This window comes from Lampetra fluviatilis, chromosome 67 (genome assembly GCF_964198595.1).
Source record: "Lampetra fluviatilis chromosome 67, kcLamFluv1.1, whole genome shotgun sequence".
NCBI classification, from domain to species: domain Eukaryota; kingdom Metazoa; phylum Chordata; class Hyperoartia; order Petromyzontiformes; family Petromyzontidae; genus Lampetra; species Lampetra fluviatilis.
The window spans coordinates 4,501,076-4,525,323 of record NC_136341.1 but is presented as its reverse complement, the minus strand read 5'-3'; the positions used below and the strand labels follow the sequence as shown (position 1 = coordinate 4,525,323).

Below are 24,248 nucleotides of genomic sequence, written 5' to 3'. Positions count from 1 at the left end.
CTGGTATCAAGGACATGGGCTCGCATCCGCTGGTCCGTCACTACGTAGTCCAGCAGATGTTCTTGCTTGGACCCGGCATGCATCCATGATGTTGTGTGGATGCGCCGATGCCGGAACAGCATGTTGGTAATTACAAGCCCATGGGCTGCACAAAAATCTAGCAGCCTCCTACCGTTATTATTGAGCTGATCTGGCCCATGCCTTCCAATCACTCCAGACCAGGTGCCAGCATCATGACCAACTCGGGCATTGAAATTACCCAACAAGATGACTCTATCCCGAGGGGGCACTTTAGCCAGCACCTGTGACAGGAGGTCATAGAAGGCATCTGACTAATCGTCCTTGCCTGCATCCCTCCACGGATATTCGTCTTCGGTGGGGGCATAAGTAGCCACGACCACCACTCCTCGCCTCTGGTTGATGGGAAGGCGAGCCCAAAGTAACCTGGGGCTTACAGCTTCCCACACCTCACCGCCACGCTCCCACACCCCCTTCATTCTTTTGTTCAGAAGAAGGGCCACACCCTGTTGTTTGGCAGTCTCCTGCCCCGAGTAGAGAACTGTCCACTCCTCATGGTGGCAGGAGCCAGAGCCGGTCCACCGGACCTCCTGAATGCCACAGAGATCCAGGCGGTACCGGTCCAGCTCCCGACAGAGGAGTGGCAGCCTCTCCTCCGCAGTGAGCCTTCGAACATTCCACGTGGCCATCCGAAGTGGCTTTTCCTTGTTTCTGGAGGAGCCCCGAGGGTAAATATTTAATCTACTGGCTCCGCCAAATGGGGTTTGGCCAGGAGACGTCATAGACGCCTGTCCCCCCGGGGCCTCCGGCACAAGCGTATTAGTTACATATTTCATTCGTGGGTGAGTGATAATTTATTGAAGGTGGAGGAGTTACCAGCCCCTCGCACCTGTCCAGAGCCCCCATTTATTCACTGTGGTGGTCAGAGACGCCACGAAGAGAGAAGCCAAAAATTGTCCCTCCCCCCACGGCACTGCCCGCGACAGCGTTGCCCGTCTGGCACCTCGAGGGGGTTGTTATTGCCGCACCACCCACCCACACACCCACCCACCCACCAATCACCAACCACCAACTACCCCCCCCCCCATCACCACACCACATCCCACCACAATCACGGTCACGTGGCTGATTCCACACACAAAAACCCACACACAGTCTAACGTTTTTACAGACTCGTCAACAACACAACAACACCACAACACCACCCACAACAACAACCACAACAACAACCACAACACCACCCACCACAACACCCACAACAACAGCAACACCCCCCCCATCCCATCCAGAGCAATGTCCGGGCGATTCGAAGTTCGCCAGGCAGCGGAGAGCGACTGCGTTGACATCGTGCGCCTGATCAAGGTGAGGACACGCGCAGGTGAAACGACTTCGCGGACACGTTGGGTACATCTCGACCTGGCGAAGTTGTTCAACAAACTCGCACCCGAGAAGAGGTTTTTCCCCACCCCCCCCATTTTTTTCTGGCTACATAGCAGAGAGTGTTAAAACAGCAAAGTGAAACCCCCTTTTACAAGGAATCGCGTCTGCATGAACCACAACGCTTGTGGTCAAAATCGCGTGACGTCATTTATGGACGGAGTCCCAGGAACACGGTTCGGATAACATTGGTCAACACACTTTTTCTGGCATAAGGTATTCCAACGCTTTTAAGGTAATTTTGGGGGGTGCTGATTCCAAATCTGGAATCAGTTTTTGTCTATCACATCAGGTTTTTGAGATATGAAATATTGCATTTTCAATAAAAACTGCGGGAGAAAAATATTAAATAAATGTGGATATCTACATAAAATGATATTATAAACACACTATCATAAAAACACAGCACCATATTTTAACACTAAAGCAGTCACTGACTCGCAACAACTTGCAATCATAAGTGACAGAGTTAATTTCGGGTAAAATCAATGAAAATGGGGTATGCCGATAGCATAAAAATGAGATGTGATAGAGCAAATCTGAGATCAGATTTGGAATCAGCACCCTGAAACTAGTCTAAAACAGCTGCAAAAGTTCACCAGTGTAATTATATATGTGTAGTGACAGAGAAAGGTCACTACTGTGTCGGCCCGTACGAAGGCTGGGGGCCCCAAGGGGGTGCCTGGGGGGTCACGTGGTGGAGGGATCCGGACCCTCCCAGAGGTGGGGGAAGTGAGGCGTGTCCTGGGAAGGGAGGCATGGCCTGAAGAGAGCCAGCCACGCCGGGGCGGAGCCAGCCACGCCAAACCAGATATAAGCGTGGTGTGAACGCTGAGCGAGGCTGGTTGTACTGTACTCCAAAGTGAAGACATCATTGGTCGTCAAGTCCCGAGTCGTCGTCCTGGGCCAGGCAGGCCGTTGCCTGCCTGGTCCAGTCTGTGTCGTGTTCCAGAGTGTTAGTGAATGGAGGAAGGTGGTCACCACCTTATGTACAGTGTTATATTACTTACCGTTTAATAAATAGTGTTGCCTCCAAGCTGCGTGTGTGTGCACCTAATTTGAATATACTACATTTGGCGTCAGAAGTTGGAAAAATAAATATTGCTAGGTGTTATCCTAGGGAAGTAAAATGGGCACACGAAAAACAAATATACAACTCACCTGGACGCCTTCGTACAACGGGGACGGTGTGACGACCATCCTTCGGACAGCCCAGGGGATGGCAGCCCCGGTGACCGAGAGAGAGAGAGATGGCGCTGCACGCGGAGCGGCGGGACTGGCACCACACTGCTGCTTCGCTGCCATCGGGAATGGAGCGACGGAGCCGCGGGGAGAGGACACCATCGTCGCTGCGGGGGCTGGCAGGGGAGGCCCGGCCATGCGGGCCACGCGGTTCCCGCCATTTCGGCGGCTGGTCGGGGCGCGGTTCCCGCCAAAGCGCCGCTCCCGCCATTTCGGCGGCGGGAACGCCGCTCCTGCTGCTGAAATGCCGCTCCCGCCGACATCAACGCCTGCAGAGGGGGAGTTCCAGTCTTCAGCTCGAGCGCGAGAGGTGGATGGGTTCGCAAGAGCAGGCCGTGTTCACCATGAAAGATTCTTCGGGCCGTCCCAGTGCTCCACCTTGCCGCCCTCCACTATTCACAGTTTGCCAGGCGAGTCGTGACATGACAAGCACCCGGCCCCAAGAAAAAAATAATAATAATAATCTTCACCCATCTTACGTGCGCCGGGTTGCGATCGCGTGTGTTTTTTTTTTAACTCGCTGGGTTGCGGAGCGTGTTCGTCCGGTTGTGTGCGTGATAAATTGACGCGGCGACCATGGGGGTTTCTGCTTGTAACAAGTGTTGCTGTTAATTACGGCGTCGAGATCGGTATCTTCTGGGTGTAGTTAATGATTAATTCGTGTTGGTGACCCGAGCTCCGTTGATATCCTGTAGGTTGCCGTGTTAATGACTCGTGTTACATCGTTTTGTTGCGAAATCGCCATTGTTATTGTGTATACTGTATGGAGGCTCGCTCGTGATTGTCACGTGTAACTGTAAGAAACTTTGATCGTCATTGTTGCCAAGGTACAGACCGTATGGAGCTTTGCTTGGAATTGTTAACAGTGTATGGAATGTTGGGTACTTGCTTGTGATTGTTTACTATGTACGGATTGTCTGGAGTATTGATTGTGTGTGTTGCCATGTGGGGACTGGATGGAGCATTGCGCCAAACGATTTACCGTACGAACTTCGTATACTGCATATACTGTATTAATCAATTCGGCGATTCTTGGGGTTTGTGTATAGTTTTTTTGCTCTCAAAATTCGAATGCCCTGAGTCCCATGGTTAATGTTGAAGGAGATTTAGAAATGACAGGTTCGGTTTGTTTCAAACTCGCTGGTTGGTTCCTGTCCGTTGTTGCACAGATGATGTCTTTTGTGCGGGAATGCTCCTTGTGTTCTACATGGATCGGGGGTGCGTTTCCGTTAATTGCCGTCAAATTGCGTTGCTCTCTCCACTCGGTTGGTACAGCTGCATGCTGCAATGCGAGTCTCGGAGATGATGTGTACGGATACGGGATGTGAAGTGTATTGTTGTGACCATTGAATATTCGGGATCGTCACAAATTGTGCGTACCTGTTCGGCATTGGATCAGTTCTGTGGGGGATCATAATTCAAATTGTATGTGTTGTGATGGTGTTAAATTGCGATGGTGACATGCTGCCAGGGATTTGTAATTGTGCTGCTGGCTGTCACCTATCTTGGGGCGCAGGTCCTGACCAGGATGGCCCAGTGAGTGTTGCGTGTCTAACATGAACGTTGTGGTCCCGTCATGCAATGGCTGACGGCTTGACCTGACAGCCCGGAGATTGAAACACTCCGTGGCATGTCTAGCCTAGTGGGCTGTGCGCTCACATGGCTCGGAGAGTGTGGTCCCGTCATGCAATGGCTGACGGCTTGACCTGACAGCCCGGAGATTGAAACACTCCGTGGTATGTCTAGCCTAGTGGGCTGTGCGCTCACAGGGCTCTGAGAGTGTGGTCCCGTCATGCAATGGCTGATGGCTTGACCTGACAGCCCGGAGATTGAAACACTCCGTGGCATGTCTAGCCTAGTGGGTTGTGCGCTCACATGGCTCGGAGAGTGTGGTCCCGTCATGAAATGGCTGACGGCTTGACCTGACAGCCCGGAGATTGAAACACTCCGTGGCATGTCTAGCCTAGTGGGCTGTGCGCTCACATGGCTCAGAGTGTGGTCCCGTCATGCTGTGTCTGATGGCTTGACCTGACAGCCCGCAGATCGAGACACTCCGTGGCTTGTCTAGCCAAGTGGGCTGTGCTGGAGCGTAAGTGGGTTAGCCAGTTTTCGTGTATATTTGTTGTTAATTCCCCGTTTTCTATGCGGTTCCCTTTTACCCTCGTCGATTCTGTATATATTACGTGATTGTATTTCTTATCGGTCGCCGGTCATTTATTGATGTTGCTGGTTCGGAGGCACACCTTTTCGATGTTTCACAGTTGTGTTACAGCCGGGGACGGCTGTGTGTTTATACAGGGGGGGGTGATGTAGTGACAGAGAAAGGTCACTACTGTGTCGGCCCGTACGAAGGCTGGGGGCCCCAAGGGGGTGCCTGGGGGGTCACGTGGTGGAGGGATCCGGACCCTCCCAGAGGTGGGGGAAGTGAGGCGTGTCCTGGGAAGGGAGGCATGGCCTGAAGAGAGCCAGCCACGCCGGGGCGGAGCCAGCCACGCCAAACCAGATATAAGCGTGGTGTGAACGCTGAGCGAGGCTGGTTGTACTGTACTCCAAAGTGAAGACATCATTGGTCGTCAAGTCCCGAGTCGTCGTCCTGGGCCAGGCAGGCCGTTGCCTGCCTGGTCCAGTCTGTGTCGTGTTCCAGAGTGTTAGTGAATGGAGGAAGGTGGTCACCACCTTATGTACAGTGTTATATTACTTACCGTTTAATAAATAGTGTTGCCTCCAAGCTGCGTGTGTGTGCACCTAATTTGAATATACTACATATGCATTGTGCTTGATACTGATTGGTCAACACAACTTAATCCTCACCTTCTCAATCAGACACTCACTCATTCGCTCACCAGCTCACCCACCTCACCATCCCAATCAGCCACTCACCATCCCAATCAGCCACTCACTCCCCCGCTCACCAGCTCACCCACCTCACCATCCCAATCAGCCACTCACTCATCCGCTCACCAGCTCATCCACTCACTCACCATCTCAATCAGCCGCTCACTCACCATTCCAATCAGTCACTCACTCACCCGCTCACCAGCTCACCCACCCACTCACTATCGCAGTCACCCACTCACTCACCATCTCAATCAGCCACTCACTCACCATCTCAATCAGCCACTCACTCACCCGCTCACCAGCTTACACACTCACTCACCATCGTAGTAACCCACTCACCCACCATCTCAATCACCCACACACGCAACCGCTCACCAGCTTACACACTCACTCACCATTGCAGTCAGCCACTTACTCACCATCTCAATCACTCACCTCACTCACCCTCTCAATCAGCCACTCACTCACCCGCTCACCAGCTCACCCACCTCACTATCCCAATCAGCTACTCACTCGCCATCCCAATCAGACACTCACTCATCCATAATCAACGATTTTTGGGTTTAGATCGCGTTATTTATAAATGTGTCGTAACCCTCCACCACCCATCAGTAAAAAAAGTGTCACGTTGACAAAAGACAAATAGTTCACTGCTTTAGCCCACCGGTGTGTTGAAGCGTGAAACCACAACATTTACAATTTGAGTACGACGTTTCGCTGGTAATTGCATCCAGCATCATCGGGCAATTCGCCAGAATGGTGAGGCTCTGCTGTGTCTCCCGTTCTTATATAGAGCAGCAGCAGGGTGACGTCATCATTAACTCATTAACTCATCAGGTGCAAAGATTTGAGGGGGGGGGGGGTTATTGTAATTATATACTTGATTAGTAATAAGGCTATTGTTACGATGCGAGTTGTAGATTAGTAATCATTTGGAATGTGTTCTATTGTGATTATGCTACATTAATAATCAGTTAGTGCTTGTTTCCCTTATAAGGAATTGTAATGCATCTTATTTAATAATACGCTTCCAGGCCGCACTAAGCCTGTAGCTGTCTGAGCGATTAAAGTTATTTCTGTTTCTCTCAATCTCAATGGATTCTCTAATTAGTCTTTGCCAGTAGTAACTAGTTTTACACAACACTTCAACGTTGTCAAAATCAATTGAGTGTCCCTGTTGGCAAGCATGTTCTGCCACTGCCGACAGTTGTGTTTGCGATAGTTTAATATTTCTCTGGTGTTCTTTTAGTCTTACACTAACGTTACGCCCTGTCTGTCCAATATAGCATCTGCCACATACACAATTAATCCGATATACACCTTCTGTTGATAATTTAGGTAATTCGTCTTTAGTGCACGTTACTAGTTGTTGAATTTTGTGTACTGTACCAAATCTTACTGTAATGTTTTGCTTTTGCAAAACACGGGCTAATTTGTCAGTTACTCCTGAGATAAATGGTATTTTTATTGTTTTAATAATCTGATCGCTTTCAGCAGTGTTGCTTTGCGATCGTGATTTGGCATTTAGTGCTCTGTTAACTTGAGCATTATTGTAGCCATTCTGTCTTAGTGCTTCTTTAACATGTTTAATCTCTCTCACTAGACTTTCATCATCTGACACTGTTTTAGCCCGATGTATGAGCGTCTTGATTAGAGAGGATTTCTGAGCTGGGTGATGATGCGATTTCGCATTCAGATAGGCATCACAGCAGAGTCTCACCATTCTGGCGAATTGCCCGATGATGCTGGATGCAATTACCAGCGAAACGTCGTACTCAAATTGTAAATGTTGTGGTTTCACGCTTCAACACACCGGTGGGCTAAAGCAGTGAACTATTTGTCTTTTGTCAACGTGACACTTTTTTTACTGATTGGCCGTGTCGGGTGGTGGAGGGTTACGACACATTTATAAATAACGCGATCTAAACCCAAAAATCGTTGATTATGAACAATATTGGTCGCGAAAGCCTACGTGTTAAACTGACTCACTCATCCGCTCACCAGCTCACCCACCCACTCACCATCGCAGTCACCCACCCACTCACCCTCTCAATCAGCCACTCACTCAACCGCTCACCAGCTCACCCACCCCACCATCCCAATCAGCCGCTCACTCACCATCTCAATCAGCCACTCATCCGCTCACCAGATCACCCACTCACTCACCACCGCAATCACCTACTCAACCGCTCACGAGCTTACACACTCACTCACCATTGCAGTCAGCCACTCACCATCTCAATCAGCCACTCACTCACCCGCTCACTAGCTCACCCACTCACTCACCATCGCAATCACCTACTCAACCGCTCACGAGCTTACACACTCACTCACCATTGCAGTCAGCCACTCACTCACCATCTCAATCAGCCGCTCACTCGCCATCTCAATCAGACACTCACTCACCCGCTCACCAGCTCACCCACCCACTCACTATCGCAGTCACCCACCCACTCACCATCTCAATCAGCCACTCACTCACCATCTCAATCAGCCACTCACTCACCCGCTCACCAGCTTACACACTCACTCACCATTGCAGTAACCCACTCACCCACCATCTCAATCAGCCACTCACCATCTCAATCACCCACTCACTCAACCGCTCACCAGCTTACACACTCACTCACCATCGCAGTAACCCACTCACTCACCATCTCAATCACCCACTCACTCAACCGCTCACCAGCTTACATACTCACTCACGATCGCAGTAACCCACTCACTCACCATCTCAATCACTCACCTCACTCACCATCTCAATCACCCACTCACTCAACCGCTCACCAGCTTACACACTCACTCACCATTGCAGTCAGCCACTCACTCACCATCTCAATCAGCCGCTCACTCGCCATCCCAATCAGACACTCACTCACCCGCTCACCAGCTCACCCACCTCACCATCCCAATCAGCCACTCACTCACCATCTCAATCAGCCACTCACTCACCCGCTCACTCACCCACATCACCCACTCACCTCACTGACCATCTCAATCACCCACTCACTGATAATAATAATAACAAAACTAAATTTGATCCTGGGTAGTCAGTGTTATTTCCTAACTGCTTATGCCTCAAAAGTACACAAAGTGGCTATTATTCCCCAAGAACTTTGCATTTGTGACCAGGACAGCGATATTTTGAAATGTACCTACTGTTTGTTCAATGAGAAAACCTGGTGTGAGCATTTGTGCCTTCACGAAAAGTCCCGGTCACAAAAGCAATGTTTGCGGGTAATAAAAAATAGCCACTTTCTATACCTTTTGAGGCATAATCAATTTAAAAATAACCACTTAGTACCCAGGAACAAAAATGGTGTTACAGTGTCATTTATAAGATGAAATTCAACCAGGGATCTCAGTGCGCCATACACCAAGTTAGGAAGTTGAAATATTCTACTGCAAAGTCCAGAGTCCACTGGTCAACAAAACTCCACGACTATTAACCACTTCCACGGGCCAATTGCTTGCATGACCTATACCAGTTTAAAGGATTCGCAGGATAGCAGCGGTGTTGGAGATCTGATGATTATTATACTCATCCACTCACTCATCCGCTCACTCACCTACTTACTCACTTACTTACCCACTCACCATCCACTCACTCACCCACTCACCATCCACTCACTCACCCCACTCACCCACTCACCATCCACTCACCCACTCACCATCCACTCACTCACCCACTTACTCACCATCTCACTCACCCACCCACTCACCCACTCACTCACCCACCCACTTACTCACCATCTCACTCACCCATCCACTCACCATCTCACTCACCCACTCACTCACCCACCCACTCACTCACCATCTCACTCACCATCTCACTCACCATCTCACTCACTATCTCACTCACCATCTCACTCACTATCTCATTCACCCGCTCACTCACCCGCCCACTCACCATCTCACTCACCATCTCATTCACCCACTCACTCACCCACCCACCCACTCACCATCTCACTCACCCACTCATTCACCCACCCACTCACCATCTCACTCACCCACTCACTCATCATCTCACTCACCCACTCACCATTTCATTCACCCGCCCACTCACCATCTCACTCACCATCTCACTCACCATCTCACTCACCATCTCACTCACCATCTCACTCACCATCTCATTCACCCGCTCACTCACCCGCCCACTCACCATCTCACTCACCATCTCACTCACCATCTCATTCACCCACTCACTCACCCACCCACTCACCATCTCACTCACCCACTCATTCACCCACCCACTCACTCACCCACTCACCATTTCATTCACCCGCCCACTCACGATCTCACTCACCATCTCACTCACCATCTCATTCACCCGCTCACTCACCCGCCCACTCACCATCTCACTCACCATCTCACTCACCTTCTCATTCACCCACTCACTCACCATCCACTCACTCACCCGCTCATTCACCATCTCACTCACCCACCCACTCACCCACTCACCACTCACTCACCCACCCACTCACCCACTCACCACTCACTCACCATCTCACTCACCACCCACTCACCATCTCACTCACCACCCACTCACCCACTCACTCACCCACCCACTTACTCACCATCTCACTCACCCATCCACTCACCATCTCACTCACCCACCCACTCACCCACTCACCACTCACTCACCACTCACTCACCCACTTACTCACCATCTCACTCACCCACCCACTCACCCACTCACTCACCCACCCACTTACTCACCATCTCACTCACCCATCCACTCACCATCTCACTCACCCACTCACTCACCCACCCACTCACTCACCATCTCACTCACCATCTCACTCACCATCTCACTCACCATCTCACTCACTATCTCACTCACCATCTCACTCACTATCTCATTCACCCGCTCACTCACCCGCCCACTCACCATCTCACTCACCATCTCATTCACCCACTCACTCACCCACCCACCCACTCACCATCTCACTCACCCACTCATTCACCCACCCACTCACCATCTCACTCACCCACTCACTCATCATCTCACTCACCCACTCACCATTTCATTCACCCGCCCACTCACCATCTCACTCACCATCTCACTCACCATCTCACTCACCATCTCACTCACCATCTCACTCACCATCTCATTCACCCGCTCACTCACCCGCCCACTCACCATCTCACTCACCATCTCACTCACCATCTCATTCACCCACTCACTCACCCACCCACTCACCATCTCACTCACCCACTCATTCACCCACCCACTCACTCACCCACTCACCATTTCATTCACCCGCCCACTCACGATCTCACTCACCATCTCACTCACCATCTCATTCACCCGCTCACTCACCCGCCCACTCACCATCTCACTCACCATCTCACTCACCTTCTCATTCACCCACTCACTCACCATCCACTCACTCACCCGCTCATTCACCATCTCACTCACCCACCCACTCACCCACTCACCACTCACTCACCCACCCACTCACCCACTCACCACTCACTCACCATCTCACTCACCACCCACTCACCATCTCACTCACCACCCACTCACCCACCCACTCACCCCCTGTGCCCGCAGGAACTTGTCACCTACGAGAAACTCCTGGACCAGGTGGACATCACAGACGAGGGTGAGGGGGTGTGAGGGGGGGGGCGAGGAGGGGTGAGGGAGGGGGTGAGGGAGGGTGTGAGGGAGGGGTGAGGGGGGGTGAGGGGGTGAGGGGGGGTGAGGGGGTTAGGGGAGGGTGAGGGGAGGGTGAGGGGGAGTGAGGGGGGTGGGGGCGAGGGGGGGTGAGGGGAGGGTGAGGGGAAGGGTGAGGGGAGGGGTGAGGGGGTTAGGGGAGGGTGAGGGCGGGTGAGGGGAGGGGTGAGCGGGTGAGGGGGGGTGAGGATTGAGGGGAGGGGGGGTGAAAGGGGGGTGAGGGGGGGGTGAGGGGAGGGGTGAGCGGGTGAGGGTTGAGGGGAGGGGGGGTGAGGGGGGGGTGAGGGGAGGGGTGAGGGGAGGGGTGAGCGGGTGAGGGTTGAGGGGAGGGGGGGTGAGGGGGGGTGAGGGGTACCCACCCCGTGGTGACGTCACGGGCATCTCACACACACAAAGACAAAGATGCCCCGTGTAGCCTTAACCAGACTGTTGGGGCAAGTGCTGTTCGCTCACACACGCGCACAAAGGCAGCAAACGGTGGAAATTCCACATTCCTATGGCCGTGGAACCGAGCGAGCGAGTCTGCGATGTCGTGCAGACCTCCGTCGTGACGGGTTTGGAGGGAAGCCGCTCTTCCACTGCCTGGTAGCCGAGGTGCATCATGAGCATCATGAGCAAGGTAATCACGAGGATGAACGAAACAACTTCACCTGCACACTGCACACATCATGACGTCATTGTCTGACCGTCAGTGTTGACACATCATGACGCCATTGTCTGACCCTTAGTGTTGACACTTCCAGCATGACATCATTGTCTGACCGTCAGTGTTGACACATCATGACGTCATTGTCTGACCCTTAGTGTTGACACTTCCAGCATGACATCATTGTCTGACCGTCAGTGTTGACACATCATGACGTCATTGTCTGACCGTCAGTGTTGACACATCATGACGTCATTGTCTGGACCAGTGTTGACACATCATGACGTCATTGTCTGACCGTCAGTGTCGACACTCACATCATGACATCATTTGTCCGACCCCGCAGGGGCCATGCTGGTTGGCTACGCGCTGTTCTACGACACCTACTACACCTTTGTGGGACGCTCGGCATACCTGGAGGGACTCTACGTCACCACAGAGTTCAGAGGTCAGCGGTGGGGGTGGGGCCATGGGCACGGAGGGGGGGGCCTACCTGGCATGTGGCTTTCACTTCCTTCACAACGAGCGACGCCCTCCCAGCCAATCAGGAGCCTACCTGGCATGTGGCTTTCACTTCCTTCACAACGAGCGACGCCCTCCCAGCCAATCAGGAGCCTACCTGGCATGTGGCTTTCACTTCCTTCACAACGAGCGACGCCCTCCCAGCCAATCAGGAGCCTACCTGGCATGTGACTTTCACTTCCTTCACAACGAGCGATGCCCTCCCAGCCAATCAGGAGCCTACCTGGCATGTGGCTTTCACTTCCTTCACAACGAGCGACGCCCTCCCAGCCAATCAGGAGCCTACCTGGCATGTGACTTTCACTTCCTTCACAATGAGCGACGCCCTCCCAGCCAATCAGGAGCCTACCTGGCATGTGGCTTTCACTTCCTTCACAACGAGCGACGCCCTCCCAGCCAATCAGGAGCCTACCTGGCATGTGGCTTTCACTTCCTTCACAATGAGCGACGCCCTCCCAGCCAATCAGGAGCCTACCTGGCATGTGGCTTTCACTTCCTTCACAACGAGCGACGCCCTCCCAGCCAATCAGGAGCCTACCTGGCATGTGGCTTTCACTTCCTTCACAACGAGCGACGCCCTCCCAGCCAATCAGGAGCCTACCTGGCATGTGGCTTTCACTTCCTTCACAACGAGCGACGCCCTCCCAGCCAATCAGGAGCCTACCTGGCATGTGACTTCCACTTCCTTCACAAAGAGCGACGCCCTCCCAGCCAATCAGGAGCCTACCTGGCATGTGACTTCCACTTCCTTCACAAAGAGCGACGCCCTCCCAGCCAATCAGGAGCCTACCTGGCATGTGGCTTCCACTTCCTTCACAACGAGCGACGCCCTCCCAGCCAATCAGGAGCCTACCTGGCATGTGACTTTCACTTCCTTCACAACGAGCGACGCCCTCCCAGCCAATCAGGAGCCTACCTGGCATGTGACTTTCACTTCCTTCACAACGAGCGACGCCCTCCCAGCCAATCAGGAGTCTACCTGGCATGTGGCTCTGACTTGCTTCACAACGAGCGACGCCCTCCCAGCCAATCAGGAGCCTACCTGGCATGTGACTTTCACTTCCTTCACAACGAGCGACGCCCTCCCAGCCAATCAGGAGCCTACCTGGCATGTGGCTTTCACTTCCTTCACAACGAGCGACGCCCTCCCAGCCAATCAGGAGCCTACCTGGCATGTGGCTTTCACTTCCTTCACAACGAGCGACGCCCTCCCAGCCAATCAGGAGCCTACCTGGCATGTGGCTTTCACTTCCTTCACAACGAGCGACGCCCTCCCAGCCAATCAGGAGCCTACCTGGCATGTGGCTCTGACTTGCTTCACAACGAGCGACGCCCTCCCAGCCAATCAGGAGTCTACCTGGCATGTGACTTTCACTTCCTTCACAACGAGCGACGCCCTCCCAGCCAATCAGGAGCCTACCTGGCATGTGGCTTTCACTTCCTTCACAACGAGCGACGCCCTCCCAGCCAATCAGGAGTCTACCTGGCATGTGACTTTCACTTCCTTCACAACGAGCGACGCCCTCCCAGCCAATCAGGAGTCTACCTGGCATGTGACTTTCACTTCCTTCACAACGAGCGACGCCCTCCCAGCCAATCAGGAGCCTACCTGGCATGTGGCTTTCACTTCCTTCACAACGAGCGACGCCCTCCCAGCCAATCAGGAGCCTACCTGGCATGTGGCTCTGACTTGCTTCACAACGAGCGACGCCCTCCCAGCCAATCAGGAGTCTACCTGGCATGTGACTTTCACTTCCTTCACAACGAGCGACGCCCTCCCAGCCAATCAGGAGCCTACCTGGCATGTGGCTTTCACTTCCTTCACAAAGAGCGACGCCCTCCCAGCCAATCAGGAGCCTACCTGGCATGTGGCTTTCACTTCCTTCACAACGAGCGACGCCCTCCCAGCCAATCAGGAGCCTACCTGGCATGTGGCTTTCACTTCCTTCACAACGAGCGACGCCCTCCCAGCCAATCAGGAGCCTACCTGGCATGTGACTTTCACTTCCTTCACAACGAGCGACGCCCTCCCAGCCAATCAGGAGCCTACCTGGCATGTGACTTTCACTTCCTTCACAACGAGCGACGCCCTCCCAGCCAATCAGGAGCCTACCTGGCATGTGACTTTCACTTCCTTCACAACGAGCGACGCCCTCCCAGCCAATCAGGAGTCTACCTGGCATGTGGCTTTCACTTCCTTCACAACGAGCGACGCCCTCCCAGCCAATCAGGAGCCTACCTGGCATGTGACTTTCACTTCCTTCACAACGAGCGACGCCCTCCCAGCCAATCAGGAGCCTACCTGGCATGTGACTTTCACTTCCTTCACAACGAGCGACGCCCTCCCAGCCAATCAGGAGTCTACCTGGCATGTGGCTTTCACTTCCTTCACAACGAGCGACGCCCTCCCAGCCAATCAGGAGCCTACCTGGCATGTGGCTTTCACTTCCTTCACAACGAGCGACGCCCTCCCAGCCAATCAGGAGCCTACCTGGCATGTGACTTTCACTTCCTTCACAACGAGCGACGCCCTCCCAGCCAATCAGGAGCCTACCTGGCATGTGGCTTCCACTTCCTTCACAAAGAGCGACGCCCTCCCAGCCAATCAGGAGCCTACCTGGCATGTGACTTCCACTTCCTTCACAAAGAGCGACGCCCTCCCAGCCAATCAGGAGCCTACCTGGCATGTGACTTTCACTTCCTTCACAACGAGCGACGCCCTCCCAGCCAATCAGGAGCCTACCTGGCATGTGACTTTCACTTCCTTCACAACGAGCGACGCCCTCCCAGCCAATCAGGAGCCTACCTGGCATGTGACTTCCACTTCCTTCACAAAGAGCGACGCCCTCCCAGCCAATCAGGAGCCTACCTGGCATGTGACTTCCACTTCCTTCACAAAGAGCGACGCCCTCCCAGCCAATCAGGAGCCTACCTGGCATGTGACTTTCACTTCCTTCACAACGAGCGACGCCCTCCCAGCCAATCAGGAGCCTACCTGGCATGTGGCTTTCACTTCCTTCACAACGAGCGACGCCCTCCCAGCCAATCAGGAGCCTACCTGGCATGTGACTTTCACTTCCTTCACAACGAGCGACGCCCTCCCAGCCAATCAGGAGCCTACCTGGCATGTGGCTTTCACTTCCTTCACAACGAGCGACGCCCTCCCAGCCAATCAGGAGCCTACCTGGCATGTGGCTTTCACTTCCTTCACAACGAGCGACGCCCTCCCAGCCAATCAGGAGCCTACCTGGCATGTGACTTTCACTTCCTTCACAACGAGCGACGCCCTCCCAGCCAATCAGGAGCCTACCTGGCATGTGGCTTTCACTTCCTTCACAATGAGCGACGCCCTCCCAGCCAATCAGGAGCCTACCTGGCATGTGACTTTCACTTCCTTCACAACGAGCGACGCCCTCCCAGCCAATCAGGAGCCTACCTGGCATGTGACTTTCACTTCCTTCACAATGAGCGACGCCCTCCCAGCCAATCAGGAGCCTACCTGGCATGTGGCTTTCACTTCCTTCACAACGAGCGACGCCCTCCCAGCCAATCAGGAGCCTACCTGGCATGTGACTTTCACTTCCTTCACAACGAGCGACGCCCTCCCAGCCAATCAGGAGCCTACCTGGCATGTGACTTTCACTTCCTTCACGAGTGATGCTCTCCCAGCCAATCAGGAGCCTACCTGGCATGTGGCTTTCACTTCCTTCACAACGAGCGACGCCCTCCCAGCCAATCAGGAGCCTATCTGGCATGTGGCTCTGACTTGCTTCACAACCCGTTGTTTCGTTCCACGTCGTTTTCCTCCCACTTGTTTGAGGTTTTCTTTTTCGCTTTAGCGTGCCGTGGCCACGCAATTTAAAATTAATCCGCGGGTCCGCAGTGCCACCCACACCCCCTCGTAGTCTTCATAGGTGCTCGTTAACTGCACTTGCCCCGACAGTCTGGCCAAGGCTACACGGGTGACCTTTGTCTTTGTCTTTGCCCGCAGGAAGAGGGATTGGCAAGGAGCTCCTGCGGAGGGCTGCGGAGGTAATGGCCTCGGCAGAGACGCACCTAGCCTGGCACAGCACTCAACCCACATCATGCACCTAGCCTGGCACAGCACTCAACCCACGTCATGCACCTAGCCTGGCACAGCACTTAACCCACGTCATGCACCTAGCCTGGCACCTTTGCCCCCCCCCCCGCCCCCCCCCGTGCCCAGGTTTGCCGGCTGAACGGCTGCACGCGCCTCAGCCTGTCCGTGCTGGACTGGAACATCGCGGCCATGGACTTGTACCAGGCGCGGGGAGCCAGCGACCTCACGGCCGACGAGGGCTGGCACCTCGTCCGCTTCCAGGGGGCCGCGCTCGCCTCGCTGGCAGTGGGGGGCACCGCCGTGGGGGGCACGGACGTGGGGGGCGCCGCCGTGGGGGGCACGGACGTGGGGGGCACGGACGTGGGGGGCACGGACGTGAGGGGGAAGGACGTGGGGGGCGGACTGACCAGCCACGCGCCGGACACTCCTTCCTCCTAAGGGCACCTCGCCAGCAAAGCCGCGCGACATACACCACGCCAGCCACACCACACTACCAACACCACTTTGCTACCAACATCACCACCAAGCTACCAACACCACCACCACGCTACCAACACCCACCCCACGCGACACCCACCCACCACCACCACTACCCACACCACACAGCCAACACCACCACCACGTCACACTCACCCACCACCACCACACTACCAACATCACCACACTACCACCACCACCACCACACTACCAACACCCACCCCATGTCACACCACGCCTCGGCCACACCACACCAAAGATCCCCCGTGTAGCCTCTAACAGGCTGTTGGGGCAAGTGCTGTTAACGAGTAGCAGCACTTATGCAGGCCGCCACTGGCACACGAGGGGGCGGGTGGCCAGCACCGCGCCCGGCCGCCTTTGTCTCCCCAGTGACGATGTTGACACAGGGCACCAGACACACAGTTGAGGCAGAGTTGACCTAGGAGAGACCCACCAGGACCAGTTCAGATAATCGTCACTGGTGTTGGTGGCCGTGAGCGGGAATCGAACTCGGCTCTGCCCGGTTCGTAGTGCGGTGCAGTGCTAACCGCTGCACCACCACGCAGATACGACGGGGCTGGATGCGGAAATTCCACATTCTTTTGGTGGGGGCACGTCTATCCACCCCCCCAAACCATGATTTGTACTCGCAGTTACTCAGCTCGGCTACTCAGCCACCCAACCACCCAGCCACCCAACCACCCAGCCACCCATCGACCCTGTCAACCAGTTACCCAACTACCCGGTCACTCAACTACACAGCCAGTCAACTACCCAGTAATCAAATTATCCAGCCACCCACATACACAACCACCCAGCCAACCAACTATACAGCCACCCACACACACAACCACCCAGCCAACCAACTATACAGCCACCCACACACACAACCACCCAGCCAACCAACTATACAGCCACCCACACACACAACCACCCAGCCAACCAACTATACAGCCACCCACACACACAACCACCTAGCCAACCAACTATACAGCCATCCACACACACAACCACCCAGCCAACCAACTATACAGCCACCCACACACACAACCACCCAGCCGACCAACTATACAGCCACCCACACACACAACCACCCAGCCAACCAACTATCCAGCCAGCCACACACACAACCACCCAGCCAACCAACTATACAGCCACCCACACACACAGCCACCCAGCCAACCAACTATACAGCCAGCCACACACACAGCCACCCAGCCAACCAACTATACAGCCAGCCACACACACAGCCACCCAGCCAACCAACTATACAGCCACTCACACACACAACCACCCAGCCAACCAACTATACAGCCATCCACACACACAACCACCCAGCCAACCAACTATATAGCCACCCACACACACAACCACCCAGCCGACCAACTATACAGCCACCCACACACACAACCACCCAGCCAACCAACTATACAGCCACTCACACACACAGCCACCCAGCCAACCAACTATACAGCCAGCCACACACACAATCACCCAGCCAACCAACTATACAGTCACCCACACACACAACCACCCAGCCAACCAACTATACAGCCAGCCACACACACAACCACCCAGCCAACCAACTATCCAGCCAGCCACACACACAACCACCCAGCCAACCAACTATCCAGCCAGCCACACACACAACCACCCAGCCAACCAACTATACAGCCAGCCACACACACAACCACCCAGCCAACCAACTATACAGCCAGCCACACACACAACCACCCAGCCAACCAACTATACAGCCAGCCACACACACAGCCACCCAGCCAACCAACTATACAGCCAGCCACACACACAGCCACCCACACACACAATCACCCAGCCAACCAACTATACAGTCACCCACACACACAACCACCCAGCCGACCAACTATCCACCCAGCCACACACACAACCACCCAGCCAACCAACTATACAGCCACCCACACACACAACCACCCAGCCAACCAACTATACAGCCACCCACACACAACCACCCAGCCGACCAACTATACAGCCACCCACACACACAACCACCCAGCCGACCAACTATCCAGCCAGCCACACACACAACCACCCAGCCAACCAACTATACAGCCACTCACACACACAACCACCCAGCCAACCAACTATACAGCCACCCACACACACAACCACCCAGCCGACCAACTATCCACCCAGCCACACACACAACCACCCAGCCAACCAACTATACAGCCACCCACACACACAACCACCCAGCCAACCAACTATACAGCCACCCACACACAACCACCCAGCCGACCAACTATACAGCCACCCACACACACAACCACCCAGCCGACCAACTATCCAGCCAGCCACACACACAACCACCCAGCCAACCAACTATACAGCCACCCACACACACAACCACCCAGCCGACCAACTATACAGCCACCCACACACACAACCACCCAGCCGACCAACTATACAGCCAGCCACACACACAACCACCCAGCCAACCAACTATACAGCCAGCCACACACACAACCACCCAGCCAACCAACTATACAGCCACTCACACACACAACCACCCAGCCAACCAACTATACAGCCACTCACACACACAACCACCCAGCTGACCAACTATACAGCCACCCACACACACAGCCACCCAGCCGACCAACTATACAGCCAGCCACACACACAACCACCCAGCCAACCAACTAACTACACAGCCACCCACATACACAGCCACCCAAATGCCGAGCTGTAATGAACCGTCTTGCTCGCTGGGAGTATTGGTTCATTCCAGCAGGAGTCTGGGTATTCCCACGAGGCGACCGCGTCACCATCGTCGTCACCATCACCACCATCACCACCATCACCGTCGTCACCATCGTTACGGTCGTCGTCACAATCATCGTCACCGTCGGCGTCACTATCGTCGTCAGTCACCAGCCGCCTCACCAACCGCCTCACCAACCGCCTCACCAACCGCGTTACCAACCGCCTCACCAACCGCGTCACCAGCCGCCTCACCAACCGCCTCACCAACCGCGTTACCAACCGCCTCACCAACCGCGTTACCAACCGCCTCACCAACCGCGCACCAACCGCGTCACCAGCCGCGTTACCAACCGCCTCACCAACCGCGTTACCAACCGCCTCACCAACCGCGTTACCAACCGCCTCACCAACCGCGTTACCAACCGCCTCACCAACCGCCTCACCAGCCGCGTCACCAACCGCGTCACCAGCCGCGTCACCAGCCGCCTCACCAACCGCCTCACCAACCGCGTTACCAACCGCCTCACCAACCGCGTTACCAACCGCCTCACCAACCGCGTCACCAACCGCGTCACCAGCCGCGTTACCAACCGCCTCACCAACCGCGTTACCAACCGCCTCACCAACCGCGTCACCAACCGCGTCACCAGCCGCGTCACCAACCGCGTTACCAACCGCCTCACCAACCGCGTCACCAACCGCCTCACCAACCGCCTCACCAACCGCGTTACCAACCGCCTCACCAACCGCGTCACCAACCGCCTCACCAACCGCGTCACCAACCGCGTCACCAGCCGCCTCACCAACCGCCTCACCAACCGCGTTACCAACCGCCTCACCAACCGCGTTACCAACCGCCTCACCAACCGCGTCACCAACCGCGTCACCAGCCGCGTCACCAACCGCGTCACCAGCCGCGTCACCAACCGCGTCACCAGCCGCGTTACCAACCGCCTCACCAACCGCGTTACCAACCGCCTCACCAACCGCGTTACCAACCGCCTCACCAACCGCGTTACCAACCGCCTCACCAACCGCCTCACCAGCCGCGTCACCAACCGCGTCACCAACCGCCTCACCAACCGCGTCACCAACCGCCTCACCAACCGCGTCACCAACCGCGTTACCAACCGCCTCACCAACCACGTCACCAGCCGCGTCACCAACCGCCTCACCAACCGCGTCACCAACCGCGTTACCAACCGCCTCACCAACCGCCTCACCAACCGCGTCACCAACCGCCTCACCAACCGCGTCACCAACCGCGTCACCAACCGCCTCACCAACCACGTCACCAGCCGCGTCACCAACCGCCTCACCAACCACGTCACCAGGCGCGTCACCAACCGCCTCACCAACCGCGTCACCAACCACGTCACCAGGCGCGTCACCAACCGCCTCACCAACCGCGTCACCAGCCGCGTCACCAACCGCCTCACCAACCGTCACCAGCCGCGTCACCAATTGCGTCACCGTCGGTATCACTATCGTCGTCACTCACCAAGCGCGTCACCACCGTGTAGCCGAAGAGGTGGGGGTGGACGCGCTGTGGAGTCGCCCATCGCCTCCGATGCGGCAGCAGCAGCAGCAACGACACTCCGAGAGCGAGCGAGACTCATCCCCCATCCTCCCCCCGTCTCTGAACCCGGCTCTTGTCGAGGAGTCTCAGGGCCTACGACAGATCCGCACCTGCCACTAATTACACGCCCACCCCCCCTAGTAATGATGATGGGCATCTGAACGTTCCGAACCAATTTGTCTTCACTTTCCCCTCAGAGCTTTCCCTGCGACCTCAATTCTCGGCCATTACACGGCCACCCAACTACCCTGTCACCCAGTTACCCAACTACACAGCCACTCAACTACCCTGTCACCCATTGCCCAACTATTCAGCCACTCAGCTACACAGCCACCCAGCTACACAGCCACCCAACTACCCTGTCGCTCAGTTACCCAACTATCCAGCCACTCAACTACACAGCCACTCAGCTACACAGCCATCCAGCTACACAGACACCCAACTACCCTGTCACCCAGTTACCCAACTATCCAGCCACTCAACTACACAGCCACCCAGCTACACAGCCACCCAACTACCCTGTCACCCAGTTACCCAACTATCCAGCCACTCAACTACACAGCCACTCAGCTACACAGACACCCAACTACCCTGTCGCCCAGTTACCCAACTATCCAGCCACTCAACTACACAGCCACCCAGCTACACAGACACCCAACTACCCTGTCACCCAGTTACCCAACTATCCAGCCACTCAACTACACAGCCACCCAGCTACACAGACACCCAACTACCCTGTCACCCAGTTACCCAACTATCCAGCCACTCAACTACACAGCCACCCAGCTACACAGACACCCAACTACCCTGTCGCCCAGTTACCCAACTACACAGCCACTCAACTACACAGCCACCCAGCTACACAGACACCCAACTACCCTGTCACCCAGTTACCCAACTATCCAGCCACTCAACTACACAGCCACCCAGCTACACAGACACCCAACTACCCTGTCACCCAGTTACCCAACTATCCAGCCACTCAACTACACAGCCACCCAGCTACACAGACACCCAACTACCCTGTCACCCAGTTACCCAACTATCCAGCCACTCAACTACACAGCCACCCAGCTACACAGACACCCAACTACCCTGTCGCCCAGTTACCCAACTACACAGCCACTAAACTACCCTGTCACCGATTGCCCAACTATTCAGCCACTCAACTACATACCCACTCAACTACACAGCCACCCATCTACACAGCCACTCAACTACCCAATTATCCAGCCACCCAACTACCCTGTCACCCATTACCCAACTACACAGCCACTCAACTACCCTGTCATCCAGTTACCAAACTACACAGCCACTCAACTACACAGCCACTCGACTACACAGCCACTCGACTACCCTGTCACCCAGTTACCCATCTATCCAGCCACTCAAGTACCCAGCCACTCAGCTACACAACCACTCAACTACACATCCACTCAACTACCCTGTCACCCAGTTACCCGTTCCGTCTAACTCGACCGCTTTCGACATCACGAATGAAGCGATTTCTCCGAAGGAACCGCCCTCGGTGGGGGGGTGGAGGGTGGTGGTTGCAATAAATAAATAATGATTGCGGAAAATGTGATGTATTTCTTTATTACCATTATTATCATCATAATCATCATTCCACGCACCACCACCGATTGTAGTAGCCAAGAAAATAATAAAATAAAACATAATAAAATACAATTCTCACGACGTTTCGGCCACAACGCAAGCAGCCGTCCTCAGGTGAAGAACATGTCTGTCGGAAAGACAGCGTCTGAATGAAACACCACCAAGCAAATTCCTTTGTCAAGGCGTCCTTCCTCCTCTAACCCAGCTTAAATATACGCTGCCAAGCTTGGTGGTGTTCATTCAGACGCTGTCTCCCCGACAGACCTGGTCTTCACCTGATGACGGCTGCTTGCGTTGTGGCCGAAACGTCGTGAGAATTATTTTATTATGTTTTATTTGATTATTTTTATTGTTTCCATTCTACGTGACTTTACCGAAAGAACCAAGAAGATGAATCCCTGCAGTCACGAAAGCTTTAAATCGAAATTTAATGATTGTCTATTTCGTTGTGTTTCTCCCTTGCGATGGTGGAACTTTGTAGGATGAAGGTTGAGATGTATAAGAGACACGGGGTGACCGATAAGGTCTGAGTTGGTCTGTGATAAGGTAGTGTATAGTGTAGTGTATAGTAGTGTATAGTAGTGTAGTGTATAGTAGTGTAGTGTATAGTAGTGTAGTGTATAGTAGTGTATAGTGTAGTGTATAGTAGTGTATAGTAGTGTAGTGTATAGTAGTGTATAGTGTAGTGTATAGTAGTGTATAGTAGTGTAGTGTATAGTGTAGTGTATAGTAGTGTAGTGTATAGTAGTGTATTGTATAGTATTGTAGTGTATAGTTGCGTAGTGTATAGTAGTGTATAGTATAGTAGTGTTTAGTGTCGTGTATAGTAGTGAAGTGTATAGTAGTGTAGTGTATAGTAGTGTATAGTAGTGTAGTGTATAGTGTAGTGTATAGTGTAGTGTATAGTAGTGTATTGTATAGTATTGTAGTGTATAGTTGCGTAGTGTATAGTAGTGTATAGTATAGTAGTGTTTAGTGTCGTGTATAGTAGTGTATAGTAGTGTAGTGTATAGTAGTGTAGTGTATAGTAGTGTAGTGTATAGTAGTGTATAGTGTAGTGTATAGTGTAGTGTATAGTGTAGTGTATAGTGTAGTGTATAGTGTAGTGTATAGTAGTGTATAGTGTAGTGTATAGTGTAGTGTATAGTGTATAGTAGTGTAGTGTATAGTAGTGTAGTGTATAGTAGTGTATAGTGTAGTGTATAGTGTAGTGTATAGTGTAGTGTATAGTAGTGTATAGTGTAGTGTATAGTGTAGTGTATAGTGTATAGTAGTGTAGTGTATAGTAGTGTAGTGTATAGTAGTGTATAGTGAAGTGTATAGTAGTGTATAGTGTAGTGTATAGTGTAGTGTATAGTAGTATAAGTGC

General features: G+C 53.9%; 1 protein-coding gene and 1 long non-coding RNA gene across 2 annotated transcripts in view; one reads left to right on the top strand and one right to left on the bottom strand.

Annotated features, from left to right (window-relative positions):
• Positions 1-24,248, bottom strand: part of LOC144952421 (uncharacterized) — a 224,979-nt gene that overhangs the window by 113,260 nt on the left and 87,471 nt on the right. The gene's annotated exons all lie outside the window — the stretch shown is intronic.
• On the top strand, positions 1,312-17,027 carry LOC144952466 (thialysine N-epsilon-acetyltransferase-like). Its single transcript, XM_078882878.1, has 6 exons — positions 1,312-1,380; positions 11,093-11,144; positions 11,754-11,834; positions 12,208-12,309; positions 16,375-16,415; positions 16,591-17,027. The coding sequence occupies exons 1-6, from the start codon at positions 1,312-1,314 to the stop codon at positions 16,900-16,902; spliced, it is 657 nt and encodes a 218-aa protein (XP_078739004.1). The 3' UTR covers positions 16,903-17,027.

What these genes read in the sequence shown, in the direction of transcription:
- LOC144952466 (XM_078882878.1), top strand. Translation starts at nt 1,312, where the DNA reads ATGTCCGGGCGATTCGAAGTTCGCCAGGCAGCGGAGAGCGACTGCGTT. An exon ending in GGTGGACATCACAGACGAGG is followed by an intron (nt 11,145 to 11,753) that starts GTGAGGGGGTGT and finishes GATGTCGTGCAG; the next exon opens with ACCTCCGTCGTGACGGGTTT. An exon ending in TCCTGCGGAGGGCTGCGGAG is followed by an intron (nt 16,416 to 16,590) that starts GTAATGGCCTCG and finishes CCCCGTGCCCAG; the next exon opens with GTTTGCCGGCTGAACGGCTG.